This window comes from Loxodonta africana, chromosome 3, assembly GCF_030014295.1.
Source record: "Loxodonta africana isolate mLoxAfr1 chromosome 3, mLoxAfr1.hap2, whole genome shotgun sequence".
Classification (NCBI taxonomy): domain Eukaryota; kingdom Metazoa; phylum Chordata; class Mammalia; order Proboscidea; family Elephantidae; genus Loxodonta; species Loxodonta africana.
The window spans coordinates 92,315,633-92,331,286 of NC_087344.1; the positions used below are offsets into that span (position 1 = coordinate 92,315,633).

Genomic DNA, 15,654 nt, shown 5'->3' on the forward strand with positions numbered 1-15,654 from the left:
TAAGTGGTTTGATATGGATTGCTGTCTCCGAGCCATCACTGGGAAACTAGTTTTTCCAGAAAATCCCCTAAAAAAAAAATGCAGTCAGATCCCTATCAGAGTTCTCCCTCTGGCTCAGGCTATTCAGATGTTAATGAAGCCGCCTGGGGAGGGTGGGGGAGGGAACAGAGAGATAGGAGAGTAGCACCTTAGAATATAGCCAGAGTTGCTTATCTTGCTTGGAATGACTATTATATCTGAGATTCCCGCGGGCGCGTCGCCTATGTGTGCTGGCGGTGTGGAGATTGCCCCCGGGGGGTCTGGCCCACTGGAGTCACGGTCAGATCCTCCGCTTCCAGCCCCACGCCCAGCGTCAAGGCTCCCCTACTGGGACGGTGCACTCTCGACTCCAGAATCAGTCGCTGCCTCCCAGGGACTTCTTGTCCCTCCAGCCGCGTGGCCGTGCCACCTCCGCAAACCAGTTGGGCCCCCTCCCGGGGTTAGTTCAGATGGGTGGAGCAGCTCCCCGTGCTTGTGCTGTGACCGAGTGTCCCGGCTGGGACGCTCTTCTCCCCGCTCCAATACCAGTCGCTGCCTCCTGGGGACTTCTCCTATCGGCTGCGTCCCACACCGCCCGCACGACCCAGCTGGGCCCCTTCCCGGGGTTAGTTCAGGGAGGTGGAGCAGCTCTCTGTGTTTATGCCGTACCTGCGTCCAGTCCAAATCCCGGCGGGACGGTTCCCCGGCTGGGACGCTGCTCTTCCTGCTCCAAGACCAGTCTCTGCCTCCCAGGGACTTCTCCTACCGGCTGCGTCCCACGCCGCCCGCGGAACCGGCTGGTCTCCCTCCCGGGGTTAGTTCAGGGGGGTGGAGCAGCTCTCTGTGCTTGTGCCGTACCTGACTGGTACGCTGGCTCCAGGCTCTGGAAACAATCGCTGCTTTCCTGTATTAGTTCGTTCTCTGTCTCTAAATCTGTGTTTGTTGTTCAGGGTTCGTAGATTGTTATGTATGTGATCAATTCACTTGTTTTTCCGTGTCTTTGTTGTAAGAGGGATCCGAGGTAGCGTCTGCCTAGTCCGCCATCTTGGCTCCGCCCCCGTGTGTGCGTGTAATTTTAAAAATAAATATTGGCTAAGAAAACATTCTGCATCCCACTTTGAAGAGTGGCATCTGGGGTCTTAAATGCTAGCAAGCAGCCTTCTAAGATGCATCAATTGGTCTCAACCCACCTGGATCAAAGGAGAATGAAGAACACCAAGGACACAAGGTGATTATGAGCCCAGGAGGCAGAAAGGGCCACATGAACCAGTGACTACATCAGCCTGAGACCAGAAGAACTAGATGGTGTCTGGCTACAACCAATGACTGCCCTGACAGGGAACACAACAGAGAACCCCTGAGGGAGCAGGAGAGCAGTGGGATGCAGACCCCAAATTCTCATAAGACCAGACTTAATGGTCTAACTGAGACTAGAAGGACCCCGGTGGTCACAGCTCCCAGACCTTCTGTTGCCCCATGACAGGAACCATTCCCAAAGCCAACTCTTCAGACATTGATGGGACTGGACCATGGGTTGGAGAGGGATGCTGGTGAGGAGTGAGCTTCTTGGATCAGGTGGACACTTGAGACTATGCTGGCATCTTCTGCCTGGAGGGGAGATGAGAGGGTGGAGGGGCTAGAAGCTGGCAAAATGGACACGAAAAGAGAGAGAGTGGAGAGGAAGAGTGGGCTGTCTCATTAGGGGGAGAGTAATTGGGAGTATGTAGCAAGGTGTATATGGGTTTTTGTGTGAGAGACTGACTTGATTAGTAAACTTTTACTTAAAGCACGATAAAAATTATTTTTAAATAAATAAATATTGGCTCATACTGTGCATGTTCTTCTAAAAGAACCTGCTTATTTCCCTTTACTGAATATAGTGATTGTCTTTCCATGTTCCTGCGTCTAGAACTGTTCCAGTCTTTAATGACTGCAGAGTATTAATGGTTTGAATGGACTATAATTCGTTTAACCAACTGGAGTCTTACTGATGAGCATGTAGTCTCTTTGTAGCTTTTCACTGTCATAAACAGTACTGGAATGAGTATCTTTGTACATACGTTTTCTTTGCACATTTTGGCAGGTTAGATTTGGTCGTTAAATTCCAAGGACTGTGTCTTACATCTGTACCCTCAGCACCAGGCATAAAGTAGGTAGGTGCTCAGTAAACGTGTTAAAATGACCTGAGCTTAGGTCTCTGAGGTCCTACAGTGTCTTGTTTATCTTTGTAATTTTAGTTATTTATGACAGTGACCAACAGCACCAAAAAATTGTTTGCTGAGTGAATAATCTCAAGGATATAGAGAACTCTACCCAGAAAAGGAGAACATCCAGTAGATTTCAGCTTTTTAAGCGATGTGTGTTTCAAAAGGATTTCGCTAATCTTTGCACGCTAGGAAGCACCTTGAGACATTGCTAATGAGTGCTTTGCGTTCCTCCTCCTCCTCCTCTTTGTGATGAGTATTTATATACTTTTTTCCCCGGTCAGTACAAAGGGTTGGTAAAAATTCTTGTTAAATAATGGTTAGAGTGAGAAGTTAGACACATAATCCTATGTTATCTTTTGCCTTCTCTTTAAAGCTACATTTTTCTTCCACCTCCAGGGCCCTCTTCACAGAACCCTTAAAGCAAGGACAGTATCTTGTTCAGCACTGCATGATTATTGCCTAGCATAGTACCTAGTGCAAATAGTAGGGCTTTGGTAAATGCCTATAAAATAAATGAATCAAGCAAGCGTTGAGCTATGCAAAAACCTGTTGCTGTCAAGTTGATTTCAACTCATAGCAACCCTATAGGACAGAGTAGAACTGCCCCATAGGTTTCCAGGGAGCGGCTGGTGGATTTGAACTGCTGACATTTTGGTAAGCAGCCGAGCTCTTAACCACTGGGCCGCCAGGGCTCCCATGTTTTGACCATTTTCCCAAATTTTAATCCTTTCCCTTCCCTTTAGGAGGCCTGGTGGTGCAGTGGATAAGTGCTCAGCTGCTAACCAGAAGGTCTGCAATTTGAACCCACTGGCCACTCCACGGGAGAAAGATGTGGCAATCTGCTTCTGTAAAGATTTACAGCCTTGGAAATCCTCTGGGGCAGTTCTTCTCTGTCTTACAGGGTCACTGTAAGTCAGAATCAACTTGACAGCAGTGGGTTTGGTCCCTTCCCTTTGTATAATGATGACTGTCTTATTATGTATTAAATTCTTATATGTAATAGGGTGTTTCTGAGCTACATTTTTTATACTATAGATCTGTCCATCTGTTTTTGGTGCTGGACCAATATACTTTTAATTATTGCTTTGTAATATGTTCTAATATTTTATAAGACTAGTTGCACCTCATAACTTTTCTTTTTCAAAATAGTATTGTATACTCCTGACCATTTATATTGCTAAGTCTAGAAATATTTGGTTATATTCTAATAAAAAATCCTATTGAGATTTTTTTCTTGAGATTGATTACATTGTCTATACATAAATTTCTTTGAGTATTGACATCTTTGTGCTAATCTGTCCATCATATAATATGGTATAAAAAAAAATATTTTCTGCTTTTATTCAAATATTTTGTTATATATTTTGGTGAGTATATATGTTATTCCTCCTGTAGGTCTGTCATTTAACCAACATTTATTTAACACCCGCCCCCCCACTCCCGCCTCTTGCTGCTGTGCTCACTGCCAGAGATACAGTGATGAACATGTCATAGCTCTTGCCCTCAATGAACTCACTTGGGTTGCAAGAGAGATAATTGATCAGACAATTACAACTAAATAGAATTACTGTTGTGATAAATAGAAGCACAAGGTGCAAAGAAAGCACAGAGGAGGGGCATCCAACCAAGACCAGAGATAAGCAAAACTTCCTGGGGGAGGGGACTCCTGAACTGAGTCTTAAAGGCTGAATGAAGTTAACCAGGTGAAGAAGGAAGAAAGAATATTCCAGGTAGACAAAATGTTCACTGAGATATGTTTTCAAAAGTAAAGAGACAAGAAAAAATATCGAAGTATTTTAGGAGCTGCAATTAGCTAGAGTATGGTAACTACAAGTAGCTGGATTATAGGATGAGAGTGGGATAGTAGTCAGAAATGAAGCCAGGAAGTAGGTGGAGTGAGGCAGCTTGTGAGGAAACTTGTGTGACGAGGTAAGAGTTTAGATACAGGATTGAAGGATTTCAGTGGAGATGTGAAATGGTCAGATTTCTGTTTTAGAAAAAATGTCCCTCAATGAAAAAATAATAAAACTAAATAAAGGAAGCTTTCTCTAGGTGTAGTCTGGAAGATGGCATATAGAGGTACCAGACTTAGGCAGCAAGGCCACTGAAGTCATCTAGAGGACACATACTATCTTATTTGTCTACTACTGCTATAACAAATAGCACAGGTGGATGGCTTTAACAAATTTATTCTATCACAGTCTAGGAGGCTAGAAGTCTGAATTCAGGGCACCAGCTGCAGGGGAAGGCTTTCTTTCTCTGTTGGCCTTGAGGGAAGGTCCTTGTCATCAATCTTCCCCTGGTCTAGGAGATTCTCAGCACAGGGATCCTGGGTCCAAAGGATGTGCTCCACTCCTGGCTCTTCTTACTTGGTGGTAATGAGGTCCCACTCTTCTCTACTCAATTCTCTCTTTTATATCTCAAAAGAGATTGACTCAAGATTCAACCTAATCCTGTAGATTGAGAACTACCTCATTAACATAACTGTCTCTAATCCTTCCTCATTAACATCACAGAGGTTAGGATTTATAACACAGGATAATTGTAACCACATAATACTGGGAATTGTCACCTAACCAAGTTGACACTTATTTTGGGAGGACATAGTTCAATCTATAACACGTACCCAAAGGCAAGGGTAGTGATAATAGGGGGATGGAGAAAAGAGAGTGATTGCAGAGCTGTTCCGGAGGTGGACACATAGATACAAACAGCACACATTTGTACTCACACATTCTGCTCTCGTTAACACACCAATCAGGGGTTTATGTTTTAGTACTATCTTAGGCAGGATAGTATTCCAATGTAATGTTCTGATGTGAGAAAGTGAATTGATTTTTTTTTTTTTAATCTAGTATTCTCCCGTCTTCTGAACTTTTAAGTCTAGTGTTCAGTTGATTTCTTTGGCTTTTCTAGGTATTTATTTTTATCAAGGTACTTTTGCATATTGATATTTTCCATTTTTCCCCTTAAATTTTTTTTATTATGAAAATCTCAAACATAAAAGTAGAATAATATAGCAAACCCCTATATGCTCTTTACCCAGATTCAATAACTATTAAGATTTTACCACATTTTGTTAATCTCCCCCCTGCCTTTTTTGTATTGTTGACGTATTTTAAAGCAGAATCTCAGACCTCGTGTCATCTCAGCTTTACATACTTTAGTATGCATCTGTAAACAATGTGGATATTTTCTTAAATAATCGCAATTTGATTATCATACTTAACTAAATTAACAATAATTCCTGGGTATAATTTAATATCCAGTGCATATTCATATTTCTTAGTTATCTCAAAATATCTTCTAACAGTTGGTTCACATCAGGATTTGAATTACACATTGCATTTGATTGTTTAGACTTCTAAGACTCTTTTTTCTGTAGCAGTCCCTAACCCTAACCCTTTTTTTCAGTAATGCTATTGACTATTGAAGAAACCATGTCCTTTGTCCTGTAGAATGTCCCACATTCTGGAGTTGTCTGTCTGTTTCCTCATACTCTAATTTATTCCTCTTTCTTTTATCTTTCCTGTAGACTGAAAGTTGGCTTTGAATGACTGATTGGATTCTGGTTCGTCTTTTCTTTTGGGTGAGGGTGTAAGACTACGTCATAGGTCAGACCGGGAAGTACCATCTGTATCTTGTATTCCCACTCTTAGGGATGCTAAGATTGATCAGTGGCTTCAGGCGATGGCAGTTAAATTTTCCCATCAATCTTTCATCAAATAAGACCATCCACTGATGATTGTTGCCTGAGTGAATTATTTCATCAGAGGCTACTAAATGGTCATTTGCTAATTCTGTCAATATTTTCACATTTATTAGTTAAATGAAGAATATTCCCTCAATAACTAGGGCTGTTTGGTTATTCGTAAATATATATAGTATTTGCCCAAAAAGCAAATTTTTTTTTTGGGGCAATTTTTGTATTAAAGAGTTAATGCCTTAGTGGTTGTTACTTTTAAATGTCTATCAGTCATGCTTCTCTTTTATGATTCATTGCATTGGCTCATCTAGTGACTCTCCTCCAGTGATTATTTTGTTATCTCAGCCTTCTGAAATGGGTCTTCATTTGCACAAGAGCCTTCACATCCTTGTTCGTGAATGACCTTCTCAGTGCCACACTTCAGTCCGTCTAGTCCTGTGCTTCCCAGAAGACAGCCTTTCCTTTGGTTTCTCTTCTCTTGCTCCAGGTCACACTGTGAACAAGATGCGGAAACACTCAGATTCAGAAGTGGCTTGCCTTGCCAGAGAAGTTTACACTGAGTGGAGAACTTTCATGGAAAAACATTTGCATAGACCTTCTATTGAAGTCCGGAGTGATCCCAAAACTGAGACATTTAGAAAAAATGCCCAAAAATTACTCTCAGAAGCTTTGGAATTAAAGGTAAAGTGATTAACTAGCCTCTCTGTTAAAAGAGCCTCACGTTTTCATGATGAGCTTTCACGGTCTTAGTGCTTGTGGCTTTATTCTGACTGGTTATGCGTTAAGGATTCTGGATTTATAAGCATTGTTCTTGGAGGCAGTGTTGTAGAAAGAGTGCAGGCTTTGGAACCAGCAAGACATGGATTTAAAGCTGTGACACTTAAGGCAAATTCCTTAACATGTCTGAGGCTTGGAGCATAATTCCTACCTATGAAGGTCATTGTAAAAGTTAAACGAGCTGTTTATGTGGAGGAATAGTATAGTACCTGGTTATAGAAGTCACTTAATCAATGTTGGTTCCCTCTCATTTAAAATTTTTTCTCTTCCTACTGATGCAAAAATTCGGGGATAGATTCTGTTGTGGTTATCAAAGGCAAAATAAATAGCTGTTTATCGGAAAGGCTCCAAACCAAGACCACTGCCGTCGAGTCAATTCCGACTCACAGCGACCCTATAGGACAGAGTAGAACTGCCCGATAGAGTTCCAAGGAGGGCCTGGCCGATTCAAACTGCTGACCTCTTGGTTAGCAGCCATAGCCCTTAACCACTACGCCACCAGGGTTTCCGGAAAGGCTCCACTCTCCCAATTTTTGTTAACACTCATACCTTTAGTTTTAAGGCATAAAATCGCTTGAATAGACATTCCCTGTCATCGTCTCAGCCAGGAGGTAAGGTGATGTTAAGCAGTTTGAGGTGCACATGCTGGGAGAAGAATTTCTGCTTAATAATAATAATATTAATCATCACCCTCATCAAACAGCAAGCCTTATACGCTAGTTAATACTCTGAAAATCAGACGTATAACATCCATATTTTTACCTCTTCCAGGGTATCCTTATTAAAGTATCCTTAAAGAACAACTTAATATTATTAGCAAAAGAAGCAATTCAGAATTTTAATGCAGGTTTAAATGCTAAATCTGTCACTGCATTCTCTGAAAAAATATTTTAACCTTTCTATCTCAGTTATTCATCCATAGTTGAGAGTGGTGGATTACTGACTTTTTTCAAATAAAGTTTTGGGTTTTTTAAATATAAACTTACGATAGAAAAATTAAAAAATTCCAAAAGGAGACTAGAAGAAAAATCATCATTGAACTTACCACCCAGAAATAATCTTGTTAACATTTTAGTGCATTTCCTTTTTGGTAAATTATTGTAGCCCTTTAGATGAATGCCGGGCAAATTCTGATTATCCTGGATTTATTAAGGACCAGTTACTGTGTATGCCTAATGTGCTCTCAGGTATTTGTATTGATTATTTAAATAACGTTGTAGAAAATTCACCTAATTATGTCCATTTGTGTTGTCTCTTTAATTTTGATCAATATCAGTTAGTATCGTTTTGTATATCCTTTTCTGTATATCTTTATTTTTTTATATTTATAATTTTTAATGTCATTTTGATAGTCCGTGAATTGATATCCTGTAAGTTTGCTCAACTTTTCCTAAAGGAAGGTTTAACAGAAATATTATTAAACCCTTGGAGGAGAGAAGAAAAACAGAAGTCGTAAGTCTAGTTTTCCAGAGTATAGGTTAGCCAGCAAAACTTGCTATTTGATATTTTAAGTAAAGTTTATTTTGGAAATAAACCAGAATTATTACAGAAGCATACAGTGTGTATGTATAATGTGTAGTTAATGTGGGGTAAATACCCGTTCCCTGCGGTATCTTTTTAAGTAAATGATAATAACGAAGCTATGCTTGTAAGGATTAATGAGTAGTTTGCCTGCTATATTAAACTCCATAATAATTATCCTTTTAGTTTATCCATTAATTATCCTTTAAATGGCACATCAAGCGGTAAGCACTCAAGTGTTACAAAGCAAAGTTAAAAAAGTGATACATTCGTTAGTGCTTTCCAATGTGATTGGGGAAAAAAAATCAGATTAAGCATAGCTGGATGGTTTTGTTCCCAAAGAGTAAATTAAAAAAATTAAAACTACTCATTTTGCTTTTCTTGGCCAAAAAAAAAATCAATCTGTTCTCTTGTATAAACAGCATTTGATAGTATTTTTATCAGTTTGGTATGTCAGAAAATATAAACATAAACAGAAACACTTTTTCATAAGGTTAACTCTTAGCGCCTGTCATTGTTGGAGACGTTTCTACATTAGGGTAAATCAATGAACCATCTAACCCAGTATCTGCTCTTTGACAGTTACCAGTGATGAGTGCATTTGAATCAGACATCAAATCTCCATAAATGCACTTTATCAGTCAGTAGCATACCATTGGATAAGTTATTGGCCCATTGACTAAAAATTCTTTACAGTTTGATCCTAGCATGTGTTTTTGCAAATACCAAATCTAGACATTACATTTTTGTAGAAAAATATTACTAGTTTTGGTCATATTTTTTTTGTAGTGAAAGCCACGGATAAAGGATATATGCACAGCCAAAAGGTGCATCTCTTTATTACCCCACAGATCTTGCCTTCCAGATTCATGGATTGTTTCCTTGTTCTTGGAATAATGGAATAGATGAATAAAAACTCCATCATTGAGACCCAAGCTCCATTCCCCTTTACTTTCTCCCTTCCAGATCTTCTTTGTTCTTCCCCATCTTTTAGATCTTTCCTCATATGAACTCCCCCGTGGTGTCATTCTCTTACTTCCCCTTCCTCATTATCCACTCTCCTTCCTATCTCACGGCCTGTGATCATTTTCCTATTATGTCATTAAAAAAATGGACCTGATTCTCAAAGTGAGCCTGTATCATTAAGAGTTATGAAACACTGGCTGGTTGACTCAGTTGGTTGTCAGATGGTGCTAATGAGATCCAGGTCAGGGGTACGTCCCCATATGGGACTGTTAGTTTTTGCTTTGTTTAATGGCCTCACACTGCACCCCTGGCTTTGACTAGCTCTCTCATAAATGTTTTTAAGTGGCCAAAAAAAGAGTGTGAGTGGGTATGTACAAATCCAATCATACTGTTGGAAAATGCACACAAAGTTTGCTTCCAGGGGATATTCAATTCAACAATGTTTAGCAAGGATCTGCTAGGTACCGGGTACTATACTGTGTGCCAGGGGAGAATACAAACACAAACGAGTTGCATTTCCTACCCTAAGAAAGCTTACTGTCTCCTGGCTGAGAAGCCTGTAAATGACTAACTAAAATATGAGGCCAAATGAAATATGTCTGAAATAATGGTACCAGGAAGTGTTGTGAACACACAAAGAAAAGGAGCAGTTAAATCTGATAGGAGAGTCTGGGTAGAGATGGCAGTTGGACTGACTTTTGTAGGAAGAGTAAGACTTTGCTAATTGGAAAATACACGTAAAATAGAAACATTTATCCGGTATGTATATGATGTTTTTGAAAGAGTAGGAAAGGAGTGGGAGTATAAAGAGAAGAAAGGACATTCACTTAACAAATATTATTGAGCACTTACTATTTGCCAGTTTCTATGCTAGGTGTCGGGAATTTAGAAATGGATACAACATGGTACCAGCTCTAGAAGTGCTCATAGTCTTCTGAGGGAGAGAGACAAATAATTATAGTACATTGTGAGAAGATCTTTCTCTACTTTTAAATTGCTTATAGATGTGACAGACATCACTGATTATGACACCATTTCCCAGTGAGCCCAGAGTCCTTGATAAAGGACAACTCTGGGTGGTCATGTTTTATATCTTCCCTCAGCTGTAGCCAGTTGGTCTAGGATTGGACAACTGAATAATACACACTCAACTCACAGGCACAAGTAGATAAGGAAGGAAAATCAGATTCTCTGTCTCTGAAAAATGTGAACAAGGAAATACCAAGGAAACAACAGCTAGTGGGAGTGTTGAAACAGAAGGATGTTGGAGGAGTTCAGAAGCAGAAGGTGTGAATAGAAAGGAGATATTTAGAGTAGGGGGAGAGAATAAGGCAGTTGCAATTGGTAGTAAATAAGGCCCATGGAGAGGAGCAAAAAAATACGAGAAAGAGTTCAGGCATATCATGAGAGACACAGAGAAAGGAACTGGCCCCTAAATAAATCTCTAGGTTTCTTATAGCTTACCTGTTCCCATTCCCATTCATACACAAGTATCTCACACCAAAACCCTCTTTTTTAAGATCTCAGTGAAACTCTGGTCCTTTCACCCACATCTACCAGGTTAGGACCCATTGGAAAAGACACATCAACTTGGATAGTTCTGGTTTGCCCAAAGGCAAGTTATAAGATAGGCATGCTTCACTTTTTGTAGTAACTTGTTACCCACACTGGTGCATGGTGAATCATTTTCCCTTATGATTTACATTTTAATATCACAGATCTTTTTTTTCATTTCTTCATTCTGATTGGCTTTCTCTTTCATTTAAGAAGATGCATGCATGAGAAATGTTAGATGCTTGCTTCTTATTCCCATCACACTTCTGGCATAGCACCCACCAGTCATGCTGCCCATGGTTCTCTTTGCACTTGTAGTCTCCCTTCTAGGCTGTGAATTCCTGGAAGGCAGCAGGGTCAGATCTTTTCTGTCCTGTGTCTCCCAACACCCAGACCGGGCCAGACTCAGAGTAGGGACTCAGTAGCTATTTGATGAATAAATGAAGTAGGTATGTATAAGTATCCAGTTATGGAGAACTCCAAGGCATATTCAGAATTTTTTCTTTGTTGGTACTACGTCTCGATGGAGTGGCCTCAGTCTGTTTCAGAAACACACACGTACCCTTCCTTCCTTGGCATCCGCCTTCCCAGTCTTCTAAAATGGACTGGTACCAGGGCTGCCTCAAGCTGGGAGCTAGACCACTGCCTACCCAGAAAGCTTTGAAAATCTTGAGGAATCTGGGTCCTGAGAGCCGTGGTGTCAAGTCTTCTTACTCCAGCACTAGCCTAGGAGATTATCAGTCAGTCGTTAGGACAACAGACTCTCTGAACATCTTTGTCTGCTGAACCTAGGCAGGTGGTTGGTCCTGGGCCTTTGCATATCCTCTGCTAGAATATTCTCACATTCATTCATACTCTCTCTCACCTGTCTTACTCTACTCCCTGTTCGGTCCTTATTTGCTCCAAATTTGTTTTTTCTCTTTGTTTCGGCCTGTCTCTTAGGTTAGGACATTTTATCATGTGTCTGGTGATCCTCTTTGGTTTTGGTGAGTTTTTTTTTTTCTCTCTCTCTTTTTTTAACTTTTTTAATTGAAGTATAGCACATACACAGAAAAGTACATGAAACATATATATATATATATATACAACTCGATGAATTTACCACAAAGCAAACACCCACTTTAGCTTATCAAATCCTACTCATTCTCCGGAAGTCGGGTTAGCCTCATTTCCTCCGGAAGCCAGGCTGTACCTTCCTGGGCTGAGTCCCTGTGCGGTAGCTGTGCTCCCAGCACTTGTTCCTTGCCCTTACTAGCGCTCAGTACACTTACAACCCCTTTTCCCTGCCTGTGTCTCCTGCTAGACTGTGCCCTCTGGGAAGTCAAAGACTGTGTCTATCTTGTTCACTGCTTTTTCCCCAGCCCTGAGCACAGAGGCTGGCACATAGTAAATGCCAAATAAATATTTGAATAAGTGGCGGGGCTAGGGAGGAAAGAAATGAAGGGGGAAAAGGAAGTGAGAAAGAAACTTGTTTCCTGTTTTCAAATAAATCACTATCAGGAACAAGATCAAAAAATAGATTATTATAGCATATTATGATCATGACTAGGGGAAGCTCAGGACATTATGGCAGGCTCAAAGAAGAACCTTTAGTCCTTTGAGCTAGGCTTTGACATACAAATAGAAGTGTGTTTCCTGGGGGCAGGTATCCCTTTGTTAAGGGAACATGTGCCTGGGCAGAGGCTTAGAGGAATGGAAGCAACCTAGAGTGCTCAGGCTGGACCATGGTCAGGATGTTGTTGTTATTAGGTGCTGTTGTGTCAGCTCTGACTCATAGCAACCCTCTGTACAGCAGAATGAAATACTGCCTGGTTCTGCACCACCTCGCAATCGTCATTATGCTTGAGCCCATTGTTGGCAGCCACTGTGTCAGTCTGTCTTGTTGAGGGTCTTCCTCTTTTTCTCTGACCCTCTACTTTACCAAGCATGATGTCCTTCTCCAGGGACTGGTTCCTCCTGACAACATGTCCAAAGTATCTGAGATGAAGTATCACCATCCTCCCTTCTAAGGAGCATTCTGGCAATACTTCTTCCAAGACAGATTTCTTTGTTCTTCTGGCAGTCCATGGTATATTCAATATTCTTCACCAAGACCATAATTCAGAGGCATAGATTCTTCTTTGGTCTTCCTTATCCATTGTCCAGCTTTCGCATACATATGAGATGATTGAAAATACCATAGCTTGGGTCAGGCACAACTTAGCCCTCAGAGTGACATCTTTGCTTATTAAAGATCTCTGGTCAGGATGGGGAGGGGAATAGTGGGTGATGGCCTGGAAAGGGAGGGAGGTAGGGCTGAGGAGAGCCTGGCCTGGATTCTAACCAGGTGACAAAGCCCCGGACCTGTCCTGCTCTGATTAGGTCTGTGACCTCAGGATGGCTTGGGCCTCAGTTAGACCACTCCAGAATTGCTACAGGTCCCCTCTAGGGCTGGTCTGTGTAGCTGAACCTGCAGAAGACCTCCAAGCTCAACTGGTCTCCAAGAATGTTGAGGCGGCAGTGTGATGAAATGGAAGAAACACAAACTTTGGAGTCAGGGGTCCAGATTAGAGTCCCTCCCAACTCTGCCTCTTAGCAGCTGTAAGGCCTTGAACTTTTACCTCTTTGAACCTGTTTCTTCATCTGTAAAACGAGATAATAGGCATTAAATGTGAACACTGATTTATAAACCGCACTACACACATATTAGGATCCAGAGCCAGTGTTTCTGAAATGCTGTAAGGGGTTAAAAGGCACTTAAAAAAAAAAGTATAACACTGATTTATTATCCTTGGTCTTTGTTTCCTGGTTGGTAAAGTACAGGGTCCAGTACCCGTTGCTTAGTTCAGGCTGGTTTCCTGTTATAATGGCAAATATTACCACCCGGCAGGGGTTGTGAATGAGGTCCCTGTCACAAAGCACATGGCCTTGTTCCTTAATTGCCAGGGTGGAATTAATTTGCTCTTCCTGTTTCTCTTGCGACAGGAAGTAGATGTCCTTGAATTTCAGTTGATTAATGGAGGCCTCTGAGCCGAGTGCTCCAGCCTCTCTTGCTTTTAATCCTTATGCAACGCAAGGCCCTAATTTGGTAATTTTGCTGTTTTTTAGATGGATCACCTACTGGTTGAAAATATTGAGCGGGAAGCGTTTCATCTCTGTTCCCGCCTCATTAACAGGCCGTACCGGCGGACGGTGAGAGCCCTGGTCTTCACATTAAAGCACCAAGCTGAAATTCGGGCCCAGGTGAAGAATGGCTTGCTGCCAGTCAGCACATTTGTAAAGACCCACAAAAAGTGACCTGAGGACGTTCCAACCCTGGACTGGGCAGAGAGGAAAGCGGGCCTCTCTCTGCCATTCCAAAGACCCTTTTGAGTTTGGGTGATGGCTGAAACTGGCTGTGCTAAATTTTCCCATGGTGCCATTCCTTCAGACAGAGGGTGCAGAGAGCCCTGGGAGACAGGCCTGCAGAAAACTGCTTCATTATCTGTAGCACGCTGGTGCTGCCTGACAGGACACACACTGGCTGTCACTGGGGAGCCCTGCACGATTGCCATCACCCAAAAGAGTGAAAGGGTGACGGATTTCACTGTGAGTATGCCAAGGACACCTCTAAACTTCCCCCATGTCAGACAGAGGAAGTTACTACTTTATTTCACCACCCTGCAGATAACTGAAACTCAATTACTGCTGCCGCTCATTTGGTTCCATCCCCCTGAGTTTAGATAGCTCCGGTGCCTCTCAGAACTCCCCTGTCTGTTCTCTTTGCTCTACCCCAGGGGTGAGCCTGCCAGAGCCAGCCGACTACCCCTTCTTCCCAGAGCTCACTTATCTGAATGTTTCAGCTCTCCCTGGAAGACCTTCTGTGTTGGTCTCTGGAGCCCCCATGCTGAGGCTTCTAATGAGGAACTGGCCTGAAGCATCCCGCCATCTTGGGGTTTATTTGAATATGTTGGCTCTCTCGGTTTAGGGCCATGTAGAAGATACATAATGAAATTTCTCTTGAAATGAATTACTGTAGTAGAAAAAAATACATATATATTTTAAAATGAAATAACCTCTATACAGGCCTGTTTGAACAATTATGTAAATGGTATTTTTTAAAGTAACAATAAACTGAGATTTTTTTTTTTTTTTTTTCCTAAAACAAAAGGCATGGCTTGTTTATTGAAAAGTGTTTTGGGTTGAGAAAGGGTACAGTTGGTGAAATTAAAGGACAATGGGACACGAATTCAAGGGAATCAGCCAGACCCAAGGGAGTTTTTTTAAATTAGGGGAGATGGGAGCATGTTTGCAATGCACACCATTAAGTGCTGGGCTACTAACTGAGGGGTTGGTGGTTTGTACCTCAGAAAAAAAGGCCTGGCTATCTGCTTCCAAAAGGGCACAACCATGAAAACCGTAGGGAGTGTAGTTCTGTCTGACACTCATGTGGTCATGCGGTCTCCGTGGGTCAGAATCAACTTGACGGGAACTGGTTTGGTTTTTTGGTTTTAGAACATGTTTGTAATATAAGAAGGAGTCAATAGAAAGGGAGAGATTTATGATCCAAAAAAATGAGGAGATGGTTGGTAGAGTGAAAAGCAAAGATAGAAGGGAAGGGACTAACACTGTTGTTCGTCTTCTAAGTGCTAGGGGCTTTTCCTAAGATAATTTATTAACATTTGCATGGATCTTTATATAGACTTTTTTTTTTTTAATTCTGTTTAATCCTCTCACCTGTTGTATGAGGTTGGTATTGTTATTTCAGTTTTTAGATCTATTCAGCAACCATTTACTGAGCACCCATTGCATGGGACACTGTAGAAACTGGACAGCAGCTAGACGAAAGCAGAGTGGCTCACAAGTATCTTTTTCAATTTCCCACTGTTAGTAACTCCTGGAGCCAGAATAATTATAACTGCCACCAACTACTGAGCACTTATTATC

General features: G+C 41.5%; 1 protein-coding gene across 3 annotated transcripts in view; it reads left to right on the forward strand.

Moving 5' to 3' along the window:
- TCEANC2 (transcription elongation factor A N-terminal and central domain containing 2) overlaps nt 1–14,872 on the forward strand; it is a 66,317-nt gene extending 51,445 nt beyond the window's left edge. For all 3 annotated transcript variants that reach the window (XM_003411064.4, XM_010591245.3, XM_064282007.1), the window contains exons 4-5: nt 6,419–6,612; nt 13,837–14,872. In XM_003411064.4, the coding sequence (XP_003411112.1) occupies nt 6,419–6,612; nt 13,837–14,025 (383 nt within the window). In that variant the 3' untranslated portion in view covers nt 14,026–14,872. The remainder of the gene's footprint in view (nt 1–6,418; nt 6,613–13,836) is intronic.
- The last annotated feature ends 782 nt before the right edge of the window (nt 14,873–15,654 follow it).